The sequence below is a fragment of the Lepidochelys olivacea genome (assembly GCF_965140295.1).
Source record: "Lepidochelys olivacea isolate rLepOli2 genome assembly, chromosome: 22".
NCBI lineage: Eukaryota > Metazoa > Chordata > Testudines > Cheloniidae > Lepidochelys > Lepidochelys olivacea.
The window spans coordinates 4648709-4666291 of NC_140432.1; the positions used below are offsets into that span (position 1 = coordinate 4648709).

The window sequence follows — 17583 nt, forward strand, 5'->3', positions numbered from 1 at the left end:
CTGGGCTTCCCGCTGCGGGGCGAGGAGCCTTTCACCGCCGCGGGAGCCCATGGGTCTGAAATGGCACTGGGGGGCTCCAGTGCTCAGCAGGCCTGGGGGAGGCAGGGCAGGCGAGGGCATGAGGCCCAGCATGGCAGGCTCCCCATGCAGCTGGTGTCTGTGCCTACAGGAGCAGAGACGGTGGGGAGGCAGCCAGGCCGTTCCCGGCTGGAGAGCTGCAGCCGAGCACGGAGAACACCCTTCGGGGGGGGCTGCCTTCACCCTCGCTGCCCTACCGCCGCCTCGCCGCTGCGTCTCCCGCACCCTCACTCGGCGACGACGGGGAGGCCGTGCTCACGCCCGACCAGGTGGCTGCGTACCTGGAGCTCAGTGCGGAGGCCGAGTGCCAGAGGTAAGGGCTCCGGCAGGGCGCTTCAGCCAGGCCCGGAGAGGGCTTGGGAAACTGCCTGGGGCCCACACCAGGGAATCCCCTCCCCAGCCTGCTGCAAAGCCCAGCAACCTCTCGCCGCGCCCCCCCTCGTACCACACCCTCCCCGTGCGCTACTGAGCAGGCTGCACCAGCAGCCGCCGAGCACCCTGCACGTCTGCCTGCACACTCGCCGAGCACCCTGCATGTCTGCCTGCACACTCGCCGAGCACCCTGCACACCCCTCGCACACTCGCCGAGCAGCCTGCACACCCCCCGCACACTCGCCGAGCACCCTGCACGTCTGCCTGCACACTCGCTGAGCAGCCTGCACACCCCCCGCACACTCGCCGAGCACCCTGCACGTCTGCCTGCACACTCGCCGAGCACCCTGCACACCCCCCGCACACTCGCCGAGCACCCTGCACACCCCCTGCACACTCGCCGAGCACCCTGCACGTCTGCCTGCACACTCGCCGAGCACCCTGCACACCCCCTGCACACTCGCCGAGCACCCTGCACACCCCCCGCACACTCGCCGAGCACCCTGCACGTCTGCCTGCACACTCGCCGAGCACCCTGCACACCCCCTGCACACTCGCCGAGCACCCTGCACACCCCCGCACACTCGCCGAGCACCCTGCACGTCTGCCTGCACACTCGCCGAGCACCCTGCACACCCCCTGCACACTCGCCGAGCACCCTGCACACCCCCCGCACACTCGCCGAGCACCCTGCACGTCTGCCTGCACACTCACCGAGCACCCTGCACACCCCCTGCACACTCGCCGAGCACCCTGCACGTCTGCCTGCACACTCGCCGAGCACCCTGCACACCCCCCGCACACTCGCCGAGCAGCCTGCACACCCCCCGCACACTCGCCGAGCACCCTGCACGTCTGCCTGCACACTCGCCGAGCACCCTGCACACCCCCCGCACACTCGCCGAGCACCCTGCACGTCTGCCTGCACACTCGCCGAGCACCCTGCACACCCCCCGCACACTCGCCGAGCATCCTGCACGTCTGCCTGCACACTCGCCGAGCACCCTGCACACCCCCGCACACTCGCCAAGCACCCTGCACGTCTGCCTGCACACTCGCCGAGCACCCTGCACCCCCCCGCACACTCGCCGAGCATCCTGCACGTCTGCCTGCACACTCGCCGAGCACCCTGCACACCCCCGCACACTCGCCGAGCACCCTGCACGTCTGCCTGCACACTCGCCGAGCACCCTGCACCCCCCCCGCACACTCACAGACACCTGCACACACCCTGCACACTCACAGACACCTGCACACGCACACAGACACCTGCACACCACCTGCACACTCACACAGACACCTACACACTCAGACCTGCACACTCACACAGACCCCTGCACACACACACACCTGCACACACACATTGATACCTGCACAGCTGCCTGCACTCTGACCGACACCTTCACACTCACAGATCTCTGCACACACACACACACCTGCACACACACACCTGCACACTCACACATACACCTATACACTCAGACCTGCTCACTCACACACACCTCTGCACACACACCCCTGCACACTCACATTGACACCTGCACTCAGACCTGCACACTCACACAGACCCCTGCACACACACACCCCTGCACACTCACATTGACACCTGCACAGCTGCCTGCACACTCACCGACACCTTCACAGTCACATAGACCCCTGCACACACACCTGCACACTCACACACACATCTGTACTCTCACTCACCTGCACACGCACATACAGCTGCCTGCATTCACACACACACACCTGCAAACTCACACACACACACACCTGCCTGCACACTCACCCCCAACCCTGCTTGCACACTCACCCACACATGAACAAACTTGCATTGGCACACTCACCCCACTCGCCTGCTTGCACACTCACCCACACAAGCACACACGTGTCTCAAACTCACCCACTCACATACACCTGCCTGCACACACGCCCACACAAACACACACACACCTGTACACTCACATAGCTACACATGCACAAAGACCTGCACTCTCACACAAGCACACACCTGCCTGCACACATGTCTGCACAGTCACCCTGCATGCACACACCCATGTGCGCACTCACCCACAGAACCGCACCTGCACAAACACACAGCTGCCTGCACACTCACCCACATACACACTCATGCACACACCTACATGCCTGCACACTCACCACCACAAACACACACACACCTGCACACAAACACACACCTACCTTCACACCCACCCACGCCTGCACACTCATACACACACACACACCCCACCCATCTCCTCAGCATCTCCCACTGGCTGGCTTCAGCGGCTCCCCACACAGCTGGCTGGCTTTTGGGGATCCCACACTTAGCTGCCCCTCTCTCCCCTGCATTGTAGGGGGAGCCTGGGCTCGGGGCTGAGGGTGTCACTAGGCAGCAGGGTGCCGGGGAGTTAACTGGTGCAATGATCACACCAAGCCCCCGGTGTGGAGCTAGCCTTGGGATTCCTGCTCTGCACAGCAAATGGGGGTGTAACCCCTGGCCCAGGGTGCAAAATCCCCCGCTGATCCACGGGCAGGGGGAGGGGTTTGCCCGCAGCGCAAGGATGAGCCCGTGTGCTCCAGCTGGGAGCCTTAGCGCTGTAAGGCTCAACAGGGTGTTTTAATGGGTTTATGTCATAGACGCCAGGGCCAGAAGGGACCACTGTGGTCGTCTCGCCTGGCCCCCTTGCACAGCACAGGCCAGAGCCCTGCCCCAGACAATTCCTGGCGCAGATCTGCTAGAAAACAAGCGCCGGCCGGATTTAAACAGTGTCTGTGATTGAAAAACAAAACCTACCAGCTGGTACATGGAGCCATACGGCTCTAAGGGGACGTCAGCCAGGACTCGAACCCCGCCCCATCAGACCCCCCTGCACACAGCCCCATTGCATCGAGCTACAGCAGGCTTCACAGCCCATCAGCTCTAGTGGAGGTGTCCCCCCATTTCAGTCACAGCTACGCTCCACGAGCTGGGGTCACACCCTGCAGGTTGGACGGCTGAGAACATGTCAATAAGCTCGGGCTGGAACCTGGCCTCTGAATGGGCCCTGGGGAGCATGGGTGGGACCCTGGACCGGGTGTCACTGGGAAGTGCAGGGCTGGCCGTGAACCCCCCCAGGAGCGAGGCTTTGCCGCGGCAGGGATCGGAGCCCCCCAGGGAGCCCAGGCCCTGCCTTCTCTGCCCTGGGGCTGCGAGTTCCCTTCTAAGGCAACTGCCCACGTCAATGCCAGCTCCACGTTCTCGCTCCAAAGGCACCGGCAGGAGAGCACCTCCTCCGCCCCCTGGGTCTTCTCCCCCCCGCACACCTACGGCTACATCTGCGGCCCACTGCGTTCCGAGCTGGGGGTGGGGCCTGCCCCCGAAGACGACGATGACCCCGCTGCGGAGGGGGGCGGCTGCCAGTCCATGCCCTTCTTGCGCCGGTACTGCCGGACGCCCTCGTCCAGCCGCAGCGAGGCCGAGGGCTCACTGGGCGGCTCCCTGCTCAACGGCTGGGGCTCGGTCTCCGAGGAGAACTTCACCAGCACGCGCTGCAGCCTGGTCAGCTCCTCCGACGGCTCCTTTCTCGTGGACGCCAACTTCGCCCGGGCCCTGGCCGTGGCCGTCGACAGCTTCTGCTTCGGGCTGAGCCAGAGCGAGGCTGAGCAGGCCTGCCCAGGTACATGGATCCAGCCCGTGCCCAGAGCCCGGGGGAGAGGCCTCAAAGCCCTTGCACTAGGCCCTGCTCTCTGCGCCAAGCCTTGGGTGCAGCTGGAGGGGGGCAGGGGCAGGTTAATTTTCTGTTTCTCTTAGGACCGAGAATGCCAATCAAACCTTTGGCCTGCCCTGGAGAGGGGGCTGCAGATGTTAATTAATGGGGGCTCTGAAGAACCGCTGCACCTAACTCCTGGGAAAGTCACTGGGTGGGGAGGGCAACCTGGCTTCTGGGCCAAGCTGGCCAAGGCGTCCCCCCAGCACCAGCCTCTGTGCCGGCCGGCAGAGTAGAGCAAGGTCTGGAATGAAATCCGTACCCTGGAGCTGACAGGGCTAGGGGATCATACTCCTCCAGTCAGCGCGGGGCTGTGCTGGCATCCCCTCCTCCTCCTCTGCCCCTGCCTGCACTATGGGGCCTCGGGCACACGGATCCAGCAGTGCAGCTGTGTGTGCCGGCACCCAGCACGGCCGCTCCTCTTTGCGGGGAGGTTGAATTTAGAGAGGACACTGGGGCCTGATTTTACACCCCCAGGCTGGCCGGGGCAGATTGGGCTGGGCTGGTCCAGGACTCGCGCCCACTGGCAGGGCAGACACCTGCGTGGCCATTGCACTTGTCTGGCCCTATGCTGCAAATCAGCGTCCCGGTGGCTGGCAGCTGCAGCCTGGGGATCCCTGCTTGCCCCCACAATAGGGGCACTTCCCTGGGGAGGGCAGGGGGATTGTTCAGACACAGCCTCCCCATTGCATTACAGCCAGTGCCCTGCCCTGCGTGACCAGTGTGGGCAGGTTTCTGTCTGCCCAGCTTTGGCGGACGCCTGAGGGACGTCGGTTCTCAGGGGCTGGGAATTCTGGTTCTGATGCCCCAAGCGACATTGACTCACCTCCCAGAGCACATGGCTCTGCCCGGCCAGCCGAAGAGCTGCTCATGAAGTAACCCACTGCTAGTGTGACCCACACAGCTCCTGGGTGTGGGGTTCTGTCCTATCCGGTGGCACCAAGACCACTTAGAGAGAGAGATTAATGAGTCTGCTCTACACCCTTAGCTACCAGCCAGCTAGCTTTTAGCTCACGCAGTAGAGGCTCATGCATTAAGCTCCAGGGGTCCCTGGTTGGATCCTGCTTGCCGACGACTGGGGGTGAGGGACTCTCAGGTACCAACATGCCCCTCACCGAGGGCAGGGGGCTCTCAGGTACCCATGTGCCCTTCACCGAGGGTGGGGGACTCTCGGGTGTCCACATGCCCCTCACTGAGGGCGGTGGGCTCTCGGGTACCCACGTGCCCCTCACTGAGGGTGGGGGGCTCTCAAGTGCCCACGTGCCCCTCACTGAGGGGGGGTCTCGGGTGGCCACGTGCCCCTCACCGAGGGCGGGGGGTTCTTGGGTACCCACCTTCCCCTCACCGAGGGCGGGGGGCTCTCGAGTGCCCACATGCCCCTCACTGAGGGCGGGGACTCGGGCGCCCACGTGCCCTTCACCGAGGGTGGGGGCTCTCGGGCGCCCACGTGCCCCTCACCGAGGGCGGGGGGTTCTTGGGTACCCACCTTCCCCTCACCGAGGGCGGGGGGCTCTCGAGTGCCCACATGCCCCTCACCGAGGGTGGGGGCTCTCGGGCGCCCACGTGCCCCTCACCGAGGGCGGGAGGGCTCTGCAGGGTGTTTGATGCGCTGAGCTCAGCCATGCCCTATGGCGCCCACGTGTACACGGCTCACACCTCATCCACAGGCAGCCGTCCTCCAGGAGCCCAGCGGGAACCAGCTGGGCTGGCTCCTCTCCGGGCTGCTTGCACCTGGTCCAACTGAAACGGCGTCGCTGGCCCAAGGTGCCGCTCCTCCAGCTGCCCACTGCAGCCCCAGCCCTGTGCGTCACTCGCAGCCTTGCTCCAGCACGGCTGCCACTCGGCCTGCCCTGGGCCTGGTGGGCAGAGCCAGAGCTGGCCCCAGGGCGCGGCTGGATGGGAGCCAGAGGGGTCCGCAACACCGGGGGGGGGGCAGGAGGCTGCTGTAGACCAGGGGCCCTGCAGGAAGCTGCAAAGGGAGCAGGCTCTGAGGAGAGGCCTGGCTGCCTGAGGTCCCAGCACCGTGGATGGGACACCAGCCCCGCGCGGTCCAGCGACGTGGAAATGAGGCCAGCCCCTCGCACCACTTCTCAACTTTTAAGGAAAAACCACTAGCAGAGAGAGGCCACCTGCCCTGGGCTGGGGGGGGGCCACGTGAGCGAGCGCGGCCCTGAGGCCAGACCTGAACAGGCCTGTCCCCGTTCAGTGGCCAGGCGTCAGGGTCCCGCCCGTCCCTGCTCTGAGAAGCCCGTGCCCTGGCAGCCCGTGGAGTGGGCTCTGATCTCTGCTCCACCCACTGAACACTGGCATGGGAATGGCCTGGCCCTTCGTCCTGTGCTGCTCAGCCCTTCTGCTGCGCCAGGGTCACCCCAGTGATGGTGGGGAGCGGCGTGGGGCCAGTCCAGGGGTCCCTGGGGTCACCGACTCGCGCCCACCTCCTCCCTGAGCCTCTCAGCGTAACTCGGGGGTTGCTTTTTCCCACAGACTTCTCACCGCCCGCCTCCCCGCTGGATGGGCTCCTTCCCCATCCCGAGCGGTGGGAGGGCGCGGCGTGGGCTGGAGCAGAGCCCCTTCCCCTGCCCACCTGGGAGTGGGGCACTGGCTGGCTGGAGGAGATGGAAGCCAAGTACTCCCAGAGGCCCGAGGGGACTCCTGCCGCTGAGAAGCCGGAGGGGAAGGCAGCACTGAACCGGACCCGGACCCGCCCTGCCCCTGGGCCTGGGCCAAACGGCAAGTGTTAGTGCCCATGCTGCCTGGCATGGGGCGAGTGGGACGCTGGTGGGCCGGCCTGCCCTGGCATTGCAGCCCTGCATCCTCCCCAGCCAGGGGAGCCCAGGCCCCACCCGCCGGGCCGCTCCTGGGGCCAGCCACATGCACCATGGTGCCCGAGGGTGGCCTTAGCCTGCTCGGGCACTGCGCTCTCTGGGTAGCCCTAGACTCGCCCCCTCCTGGGCAGCACTTGGCCAGGAAATCAGCCAGAGCCCTTAGCGTCCCTGGGTCCTTCAGAGCACGTCTACACTGAGACCCTGTGGCTGGCCCCTGCCAGCTGACTCGGGCTGCGGGGCTGTTCCATTGTGGTGTAGACGTTCAGGCGCGGGCTGCAGCCTGAGCGCTGGGTCCCTTCCTCCTGGCAGGGTCCCAGAGCCCGGGCTCCAGGCCTTGCGCCCACGCTGGGGCAGGACAGGTTCCTGTCATCTGCAGAGCTCCCTGTGACACACACCAGCGGGCACACAGTGCCTAGGCGGGGAGCCAGCCAGGCCAGACACAGGAGCACCCTCCACTCACCCCTAGAGCAGGGGCTGGGAGCCACCAAGGCTCATAGGGACCACCGAGAAAAAACCGCTGGGAGACTCCCCAGGAGAGAAGGGAGATAGTCCTGGAGCCTGCTTCTCCCAGCAGCTAGGAAAGGGAGGAGAGTTCCCCACCTAACCCAGGAAAAAGTCCCCAAACAGCCCCCTCCGGCGACCCCCTTGGATAAGTGCCCCAGCCCCTTCCTGCTACCAAACGCCCTCTGCCCCATATCGCTCCCAAGTGTGAATGCCAGCCTCAGGGCAGACTGATAAAAACCCTGGGCACGAACCCCTGAACTTCGAACCAACCAACTGCCCCAAGTGCAAACTGCCCCAGCACTCTGACAGCCTGAACACGGAGCCCCGCCAGCCCTAGGGTACTCCGCTCCGGCTTGCCACCCATGGGAACGTATCGCCCTGACAGGTGACCCTTCCGACCAAGAATCACAGCAATAGTCAGATACCCACTTGCCCCAGGCCGATTGCACATTAGGTCTCACACCAAGGACAACGCTTGTGGCCAATCCTCTAATAAACTGTATGAAGATTTATTACCTAGGAGAAGAAAACTAGAGAGTTATTTACAAGGTTAAAGCAAGCAAATAGAGACACACCAATGAGGTACGGTCTTGGCTTTCACAGTGTAACAAAGGCGTCTATAATCAGCAAGTTCTATTGTCCTTTAGGGCTAACCCAGGCTAAGCACTGGGGATCCCTTGCTTATGCCTAGGAAACTCCTTCCTCCCTCTCCCGCCCCCAAGTCCAAGCAGCACAGATACCTAGTTCCTTTTGTCTGGGGGGCTTATCCCCCTCCGGCCATGTGCTCTCCGCTGCAAACTCAGCTGGTGGAGGAGTCCACTCGCATGCCTCATCTTTACGGGGAGGAGAGCAGGATGGGGAGCGCTTCGTTTCTCAATCCGGATGTAGGCGTTTCCAGTTGTAGGCTCCCGCCAGAGCCTGTCTGGTATCGCTGGGTCTCCTCCCTCAGGAGGGGGTGCAACGACTTCCGCAGAAGGGCAGCTCGTCACACTAATTAGTGGCCTCTCCGGTATGGCGATTCCTTGAGGCTCACCCTCCACCCGCTCCTATTGTGTGGAAGACAGATCAATGCAGGCTGCAACTACCAGGCATTCACTAGAGGCCAACCACTAAACATGTTGTTATCATCCTCAGACCTGTTTGATCAGTATTCACCCCCATGTGAGCTACAGTGATTCCAGCCCTGGATCTATCAGTGTCCAGTAGAGACATGGGGACCTTGGCATGAGCTGGCACCTGGCCTGCCAGCATCACCCCCCTCCCCCACCTGTCCAGCCTCACACACCTGCATGCTTCAGTGAGCAGGTGAGATGCTCGGCGAGAGACGGCTCCAGGGCAGCCTGCTCCCACCCCGCCCCCGGCAGCCACACTGGAGCCTCGCCTCGCTGGGCTGGGGGTTGACAGCGAGGGCAGCGGCAGGAAAGAAGCTAGCCTCTTCCTCTTAGTGATCACTGGCGCCTTGTCCCATCTCATGCCGGCCTGGCCTCAGGAGTGGCCACGCTGGAACAAGCCACTGAGCCCGCCAGGCCAGGCCTCCCCGGGCTGGGACACTGGCCCGGCCAGCTGATCTGGAGGCAGGTGCAAATTTTAGTGAATTTTGGAATAACCTGCCCTGTGGGACGCTTCTCCCCAGCCCTGTGCAGCGTGGGCTGGGGGCAGGCAGGGTCCCGAGGGACTGGTTCAAGCAGAAACGCACCCTGGGGCTCCGGGTGCAGCTCAGGGATGCCAGCGCCACACAAAATAACCTGGACTTGCAAAGCCTCTGGTGGCCTCGCCCCTGCCCTGGCGCTCCACAGCCCAGCCCCCCCACATTGCCCCCAGCCGGACTGCCACTCCCCACAGAGCCTGTCCGTCCCTGGGGCACTGCACTGGACTGCGTGCAGTGATTAGCTCCCAGAGGGAGCCGGCTCTGAGTCCCAGGACACTGGGGGAGGTGACTGGCTGATATGGGCACCCCTTGGGGTGAGGGTGAGGCAAGGCCGCTTTGGGCAGTGCTGTGGGAGCTGGGGTCAGGCTAGTGAAGGGCAAGGGGCACTGGGACACGTGTGTGACGGGGTAGCGGTGCCTGAATCCATGGGGTCTGGCTGGGGTAGAGGAGAAGGTTTGATCCAAGGCCAGGCGCAGGGCCAGGTACATTTTGGGCCGGATCCTCGACGCTCTGGTGCGTCCTGCACAGCGGCCTTCCGTTCCCGGGTAGGCCTCTCTCGGCTCCTGGCCATCCCGGAGCGGGCACCATCCCGGAGCCCCTCAACCTGCAGATTTGCCTCTGGGCACTCCCCTGCCCTGTGCCAGCTGGAGATGCCATGGCCCTGCGTGGCAAGCCCGGCCGTCGTGCCCATCTCGCAAGGAAACAAGCTCGTTCGCCAGGGGCTCAGAGTGCCCCTTGTCATCAGCGCCTGACTCCCAAACAGGCCAGCGGGTTTCTTTCCTCTGAGCCCCACTGGGCCTTGACTCGGGAACACAGTACAAACGGTCTCCTTGTGAAGAAGGAAAATTCCCCTTGTCCCCTCGGGAGGGGTTGCTCTGCCCAGGGCTGTGGTCCCCATGCCAGGCCTGGTCTGCCTGTGGACGGCGGAGTGACACTCTGAGCCTGCTCGGCCCCTGCTGCTCGCTGTGCGTAAAAGGTGATTCCTTTCCAGGTGCCTGCATGTCGGAGTCCAGCAGCCCTGCTGCGGGGGCGGTGGGGGAGTGCCAGGCCCCCTGCCCTGCTGCCCACAGTCCCATGCCAAGCAGCTCTGCCATTCCCAGGAAGGGGGAGACGACCAGGGTTGCTCTGCAGCCGATGGATGCGGGGGCGACAGAAGTCCAGGCGTAGAAAGCTGAGCACGTTCTGTACCAGGCGGGCACGACGTCTGGGATGCCCAAAGCCCAGGGAGACTCTTGGGGCACCGTGGGCCTGAGGGCGAGCGCTCGGCTACTACTGAGCCCACCCCCGGTGCCTGCTAGACACGCCTGGCTCCTGGTCATTGACAACAGCATCCCTGATGGAAGGCCGTAGCCGCTTCCCCCAACGTGGGCTGCGATCCCATGGGAAAAGGATTCCCCAGCCTGCCCCACACGCTGAGGGGGAGCATTCACCAAGGGCCAGGCAGATGGGGCAGTGCAGAGCCCTCGCCAAGCTCCACACCAGCCGCGTGCAGGAGAGGAGCCCCACGCAGCACGGCCTGGCCACGGCCAGCAAACGTTGCCTCCTTTTCTCCAGAGTGCCTGGTCCCTGGCAGGACTTCTCCCGCTGCCCCACTCACAGGCTGGCGCGCCATGTGGGGACCAAGCCGGGATTCCTGCTGTTGGCTTCAGGGCCGATCTCTGCTCCGTGACGCTGTCTGGGGCACTCGCCAGCGTGGGCTTTTCCTGGGTCACACGGGGAACCCCCGGGTTTGGAGGCCCTTGCAGCTGCTGTCGGTTTACAGAAGCCTGCATTTGCTGCCTAGGTTGGAGCTGGGAGCCCGGCAGCTCTGCCCACCCAGCTGGGTTCACCACACTCAAAGCTGGGGGTTGTTTGGCAATTGCCTGTTACGGTTTGGTCAGGTCTGCCCTGGGCAATGCTCTCAGCTGTGCAGGGGCACGAGCCTTGAAGCGTTTAATATTTCCTTTAATTGCTGTTGTGAGACGTTTTCCGGACCTGCCTGATTGCCCAGTGTTGTGGCCTTATTCCTGTAAATAAAGAGAGCTTTTCCAGCGAGCTGATGGCCGCTGAGTCACGCTCTTCACGGCGCCCAGCGAGCCCCGGGGGCCACCCACGGGGCACGGTGTTAGCACCCCAGGAGCCCTCCAGAGCCTGGGCATTGTGCTGCAATGAAAGGCGCAAAAAAAGCAGCTGAAAACAAACTCCTGACAGCTGCAAGGTCTATCGGAGAGCATGCGGGGGGGCTTGATTTGCCTCAGCACGTGTCGTTCCCGCCCGTTGGCATGTCTGCCCTCGGCTCCTGTATGGCCAACGTGCAGGGAGCCTGTACTCCTCGGGCTCTGCGTGTGGTGGGCCCCTCCTCCGCAGTCACTGCGAGCGAGTGGGCAGCCCTGCGGGCCTGGCAACGTGCACTGAAGCTAGGCAGATACCCGCTGCAGTGGCTCTGTGGGTGGCCCAGCCCCGCTCAGCCCTGTGAGATCCCCTCGAGGAGTTAAATCACCCTGGTCTAGCAGGCCAGCATGCAGTGATGGTGTCTGGAAAGTCAGCCACCCAGGCCCGGCTGCAGCTGCCTGCTGCCCTCCTGGAGCACCCGTCCGGGGCTGGGGACAGGGTTACTAGCCAGGCCAGAGATCAGGATGTGGTAAGAGCCACCCAGGGTGCCCAGGCTTCTGTGGGGAGCCCCAGATCCGCCACCTGCTCTGGGTAGGGGGCTGGAGTGCCCAAGAGCAGCCTGTGGGCCATGTCCCCACCCCTGAGGGCAGCTGGGGCATTGCTCTGGCCGCTCCGGTCCCCAGGCCATGTCGCTGCCTGGCAGCCACGCTCAGGACGGGTCACGGCGCGTGCCCCTGAAACCAGGCACATGTAACTGCCCCAGGAGCTGGGCTTTGGGCGAGCGCCCCGCCACTGCTCGAGCGCCAGCTCTCTGGGTGAGGCCTCTGCCAACACCTGGCCCCGCAGCCATTCCCTGCGACTGGGGCCATGCGGCGAATCCCTGCGACTCCAGGTCGAGCCGGGAGGCAAGCTCCCCGCGGCATTGCCCTCACCCTCGTGAGTGCGCTGCCCCCGGGGTGCTGGGCAATGGGTGTGTCTGGGGCAGAGTGCCTGGACCCTGCCATCAGCGCGGGGCGCTGCAGAGGGAGAGGGGGCTCTATGGTTATGTCGTCACAGCACTTTGGAGCATGCCTCCCAGCCCGGGTCAATAGACTCAGCTAATGCTCTAAGCACAGCTGTGGACAGCACCTTGATGGTGTGGCTTGGCCTGGCGGGGGAGAGGGGCCCAAGAGGCCCGAGGCAGGTCGAAGCGCTGGCAGGGAGGCTCGCTCCTGTGCAGGGCAGACGAGTCCCAGTGTGGCCAGCGCCGGTGTGTGCCCCGTCCGCGGCAGGTGTACGGCACACGGCTCAGCCCGCTCCCCAGGTACGGTGCAGACAGCCTGGCTCAGAGCACCATCGCCCTGGGCTGGGATGAGCAGAGATCGGCACTGTGTGATCAGAGTGGCCTGGAGCCAGGGGACCTGCAGCCACAGCCAGGCCGCCGCACGTCTGCCCTGCTGCTGGGAGAGTCAAACGCACGGTCCCAAGCCTGGCAGCCTCTCCAGGGACCCGACTACCCTCCCCAGCCTGGCTGCCTGGGCAAAGCCACGCACTGCTGTATGGAACCCGCACACGTCACCTCAGGGTCGCCCAGGCCCTGCGGAAGTCAGGCAGGCTCCATGCAGGGCCAGCCCAACCGCCCCGGGGAGTGACTGCTTCTGCTTTGCCACGTGCATGCAGTGGGTGGGCGGAGAGCCAGGGCTGGCAGGGTTATCGGGGCTCCTGACAGGCTTCCGGCTGGACTGTGAACAGGCAATGGGCACACAATCATCAGCCTTTGTGCCCTGAGTGTGATTCGGACCCTTTCCCTCTAGGCCTCTGGAGACAGCACAGCTGGGCAGGGGCCAGGCGCAGCCAGAATTCTAGGCTGCTTTTGTTATGTTTCCTCCGCCCCTAGAGAGAAAACAGTGGGGAGTCTGGTGGGCACTTACTGATGGTCTGAGGAGTCTTGCTGGGCTGGGAAATCTGCCCTTTGGTGCAGTCCTGCTGGTAGGGCTGGGTTAGCCATGCCCAGATGGGTGAGTCCTGCCCTGGCATGGCGGGGAAATGCCACCCATCCATCCCCAGCACTAGTCAGACATGTCTATTGACGGGAGCCCGCTGGGGTGTGAACACCAACATGGTAGAGTGGTACACTCACCTACATGCAAAGTCCCAGGCGGTGTCTTTCCGAGTGGTAAAGCCCCAGTGCAGAAGGTGGCTGGCAGATCAGGTGGGTGGCATCCAGTCTGCTGGCTGCTGTGCTGGGTACACAACACCCCTGAGCAGGGGCGTAAGAAACGAGGGAGTTCTCCTCGTTTGCCCATTAGCTCTCCTCTCCCTTGCTGTTCCTGATGGACTGCGAGTGGCTGGGGGACGCGAGGGTGGGGGATTGTTACTCTGACTGCTCCAAACACGCTGGACTTCGTTAACTCACGCACCCCTAACTGCCCAAGCCAGTGTGCAGGCCACAGCCCGAGTCAGGCAGGAATGACCCTAGCGCCCGGACACTCCTCTGGGGAAAAAACCACTGTTCTGAAAACACAAACCAGACTTTATCCGTCAGTGAAGAGGCAGAACCAGCCCCAGCTGGGTTCTTTGCAGGGCACCTTTGAAACCACCCGCTGGCCACAATAAACATAGTCTAACGCCTCCTGCCATGTTGGCACCCACCTGCCCGTAGCCATCGTAACCCCGTATCTTAACCCCCCCGGCTCTGCCCAGCGCCCCCACACTAGCCTGTGGTGCCCAGCCTGGCCCTGCTGTGACCACTGGGAATCTGCCTGTACTCATTCTGGTTGCGGCACAGCCGGTGAGGAGCAGCAGGGGCTGAATGGGGCGGCAATGTCTGCTGCTGGCTGTGCTTTGAGCCCAGTTTCCCAGCCCCGGGAGGCCGCAGCGCAGAAGGGCTGGCAGGCCAGTTGTGCTGTCCAGCCCAGGGGATTAGAACTGATGCAGAGGGAGAAGGAACTGGGGAGGAAGGCGGCCGGGCCCCCCATCGGTGCAGGACTGGGGGGCGTCCCAGGAGAGACGAGGAGCAGAGGGGAGCCCCAGCACCGCGGGCACTGTTCATTGCAGGGAGCTGAAGCAGGCTGCTGCCTGGGGTGGGAGCTCAGGCGTGAGGCGGGCCTGGCCTGTCGGTGCTCGCTCCGTGTTCCCAGCGCAGCCAGCCGAACGGAGATGGATCCCCGGCACCTCTGCTGGCAGGCCCAGCTTGAGCCGTGGCCCCCTCGCCCAGCCCCCCCAGCCCCGCTGCGTGTGCTGGGGCTCAGTGACCTTCACTTCACCTCCCGAGTCACTTGAACAGCCCTGCCCGTGTGAGAATCAATCGCGCTGCTCCTGGGGCGATCGATGGGCTGGGTTCTGGAGTGAGAGCAGGTCCTCCGTGAGTGGTGATGCCTGAGTGCGGCAGCCACTTCGGAGCATTAGCGAGCGCACTGATAACATCTGCAGACAACACCACGCTGGGAGGGGCTGCAAGCGCTTTAGGGGGATAAGATTAAAATTCAAAGTGATCTGCACAGACTGGCAAAATAATCTGAAGTAAATAGGATGAAATTCAATAAGGACAAATGCAAGGTACTCCACTTAGGAAGGAGCAATCAGTTGCACACGTACAAAATGGGAAATGACTGCCTAGGAAGGAGTCCTGCGGAAAGGGATCTTGGGGTCATAATGGATCACTAGCTAAATATGAGTCAACCGTGTAACGCTGTTGCAAAAAAAGTGAACATCATTCTGGGATGTATTAGCAGGAGTGTTGTAAGCAAGACACAAGAAGAAATTCTTCCACTGTACTTCACACTGATTAGGTCTCAGCTGGAGTATTGTGTCCAGTTCTGGGCACCACATTTCAGGAAAGATGTGGACAAATTGGAAAGTCCAGAGGAGAGCAACAAAAATGATGAAAGGTCTAGAAAACATGACCTATGAGGGAAGATTGAAAGAATTGGGTTTGTTTAGTCTGGCAGAGAAGACTGAGAGGGGACATGATAACCATTTTCAAGTACATACAAGGTTGTTACAAGGAGGAGGGAGGTAAATTGTTCTCATTAACCTCTGAGGATAGGACGAGAAGCAATGGGCTTAAATTGCAGCAAGGGTGGTTTAGGACATTAGAAAAACTTCCTGTCAGGGTGGTTAAGCACTGGAATAAATTGCCTAGAGAGGTTGTGGAATCTCTGTCACTGGAGTGTTTTAAGAGTGGGTTATACAAACATCTGTCAGGGATGGTCTAGATAATACTTAGTCCTGCCTTGAGTGCAGGGGACTGGAATAGTCCTGTGAGTCTATGATTCTCTGATTCCCCTTCCTGGACTGCAGGGCCAGACTCACCACCTGGCATGGGGCAGCCGGGCAGAATTTCATAGAGTCTAAGGCCAGAAAGGACTGTGACCATCTAGTCTGAACCCCTGCATAGCACAGGTCAAAGACCTGCCCCACAATAAGGCCTAGCGCAGAGCTTTTGGAATAACAGCCAATGTGGATTTAAACATTGCCTGTGATGGAGAATCCACCACGACTCTTGGGAAATTACTCACTGTCAAAAATGTATGCCTTATTTCTAGTCTGACTTAGTCTAGCTTCAACTTCTAGCCATGGGAACGTGTTAGACCTTTCCCTGCTGCATTGAAGAGCCCCTTAGTCAATATTTGTTCCCCATGTAGGCACTTATAGACTGTGATCAAGTCATAGAATCATAGAATATTAGGGTTGGAAGAAACCTCAGGAGGTCATCTAGTCCAATCCCCTGCTCAAAGCAGGACCAACACCCACTAAATCATCCCAGCCAGGGCTTTGTCAAGCCTGACCTTAAACCTCTACAGATGGACATTCCACCATCTCCCTAGGTAACCCATTCCAGTGCTTCACCACCCTCTTAGTGAACTAGTTTTTCCTAATATCCAACCTAGACCTCCCCCACTGCAACTTGAGACCATTGCTCCTTGTTCTGTCATTTGCCACTACTGAGAACAGCCGAGCTCCAGCCTCTTTGGAAACCCCCTTCAGGTAGTTGAAGGCTGCTATCAAATCCCCCCTCACTCTTCTCTTCTGCAGACTAAATAACCCCAGTTCCCTCTCCTCATAAGTCATGTGCCCCAGCCCCCTAATCATTTTCGTTGACTTCCACTGGACTCTTTCTAATTTCTCCACATCCCTTCTGTAGTGGGGGGACCAAAACTGGATGCAATACTCCAGGTGTGGCCTCACCAGTGCCAAACAGAGGGGAATAATCACTTCCCTCGACCTGCTGGCAATGCTCCCACTAATACAGCCCAATATGCCATTAGCCTTCTTGGCAACAAGGGCACACTGCTGACTCATATCCAGCTTCTCATCCACTGTAAGCCCCAGGTCCTTTTCTGTAGAACTGCCACTTAGCCAGTCGGTCCCCAGCCTGTAGCAGTGTATGGGATTCTTCCGTCCTAAGTGCAGGACTCTGCACTTGTCCTTGTTGAACCTCATCAGATTTCTTTTGGCCCAATTCTCCAATTTGGCTAGGTCACTCTGGACCCTATCCCTACCCTCCAGCATATCTACCTCTCCCCCCAGCTTAGTGTCATCCGCGAATTTGCTGAGGGTGCAATCCATCCCATCATCCAGACCATTAATGAAGATGTTGAACGAAACCAGCACCAGGACCGACCCCTGGGGCACTCCGCTTGATACTGGCTGTCAACTAGACATCGAGCCATTGGTTACTACCCGTTGAGCCTGATGATCTAGCCAGCTTTCTATCCACCTTATACTCCATTCATCCAGCCCATACTTCTTTAACTTGCTGGCAAGAATACTGTGGGAGACCGTGTCAAAAGCTTTGCTAAAGTCAAGGTATATCATATCCACCACTTTCCCCATATCCACAGAGCCATTTTTCTCATCAAAGAAGGCAATCAGCTTGGTCAGAGCATGACTTGCCCTTGGTGAATCCATGTTGATTGTTCTTGATCATCTTCCTCTCCTCCAAGTGCTTCAGAATTGATTCCTTGAGGACCTGCTCCACGATTTTTCCAGGGACTGGGGTGAGGCTGATTGGCCTGTAGTTCCCCGGATTCTCCTTCTTCCCTTTTTTAAAGATGGGCACTACATTAGCCTTTTTCCAGTCATCCGGGACCTCCCCTGATTGCCACGAGTTTTCAAAGACAATGGTCAATATTCAATCACATCAGCCAACTCCCTCAGCACCCTCAGGTGCATTGCATCCAGCCCCATGGACTTGGGCATGTCCAGCTTTTCTAAGTCATCCTTAACCTGTTCTTTTACCACTGAGGGCTGTTCACCTCCTCCCTATACTGTGCTGCCCAGTGCAGCCATCTGGGAGCTGACCTTGTCTGTGAAGATTGAGGCAAAAAAAAGCATT

At 61.3% G+C, this 17583-nt stretch overlaps 1 protein-coding gene across 2 annotated transcripts in view; it reads left to right on the forward strand.

Annotated features, from left to right (window-relative positions):
- Positions 1-11214, forward strand: part of ROBO4 (roundabout guidance receptor 4) — a 91047-nt gene extending 79833 nt beyond the window's left edge. For both annotated transcript variants that reach the window (XM_084612074.1, XM_084612075.1), the window contains exons 17-20: positions 170-391; positions 3700-4106; positions 6681-6926; positions 10165-11214. In XM_084612074.1, coding sequence (XP_084468200.1) covers positions 170-391; positions 3700-4106; positions 6681-6926; positions 10165-10340 — 1051 coding nt within the window. In that variant the 3' untranslated portion in view covers positions 10341-11214. The remainder of the gene's footprint in view (positions 1-169; positions 392-3699; positions 4107-6680; positions 6927-10164) is intronic.
- Positions 11215-17583: the final 6369 nt, after the last annotated feature.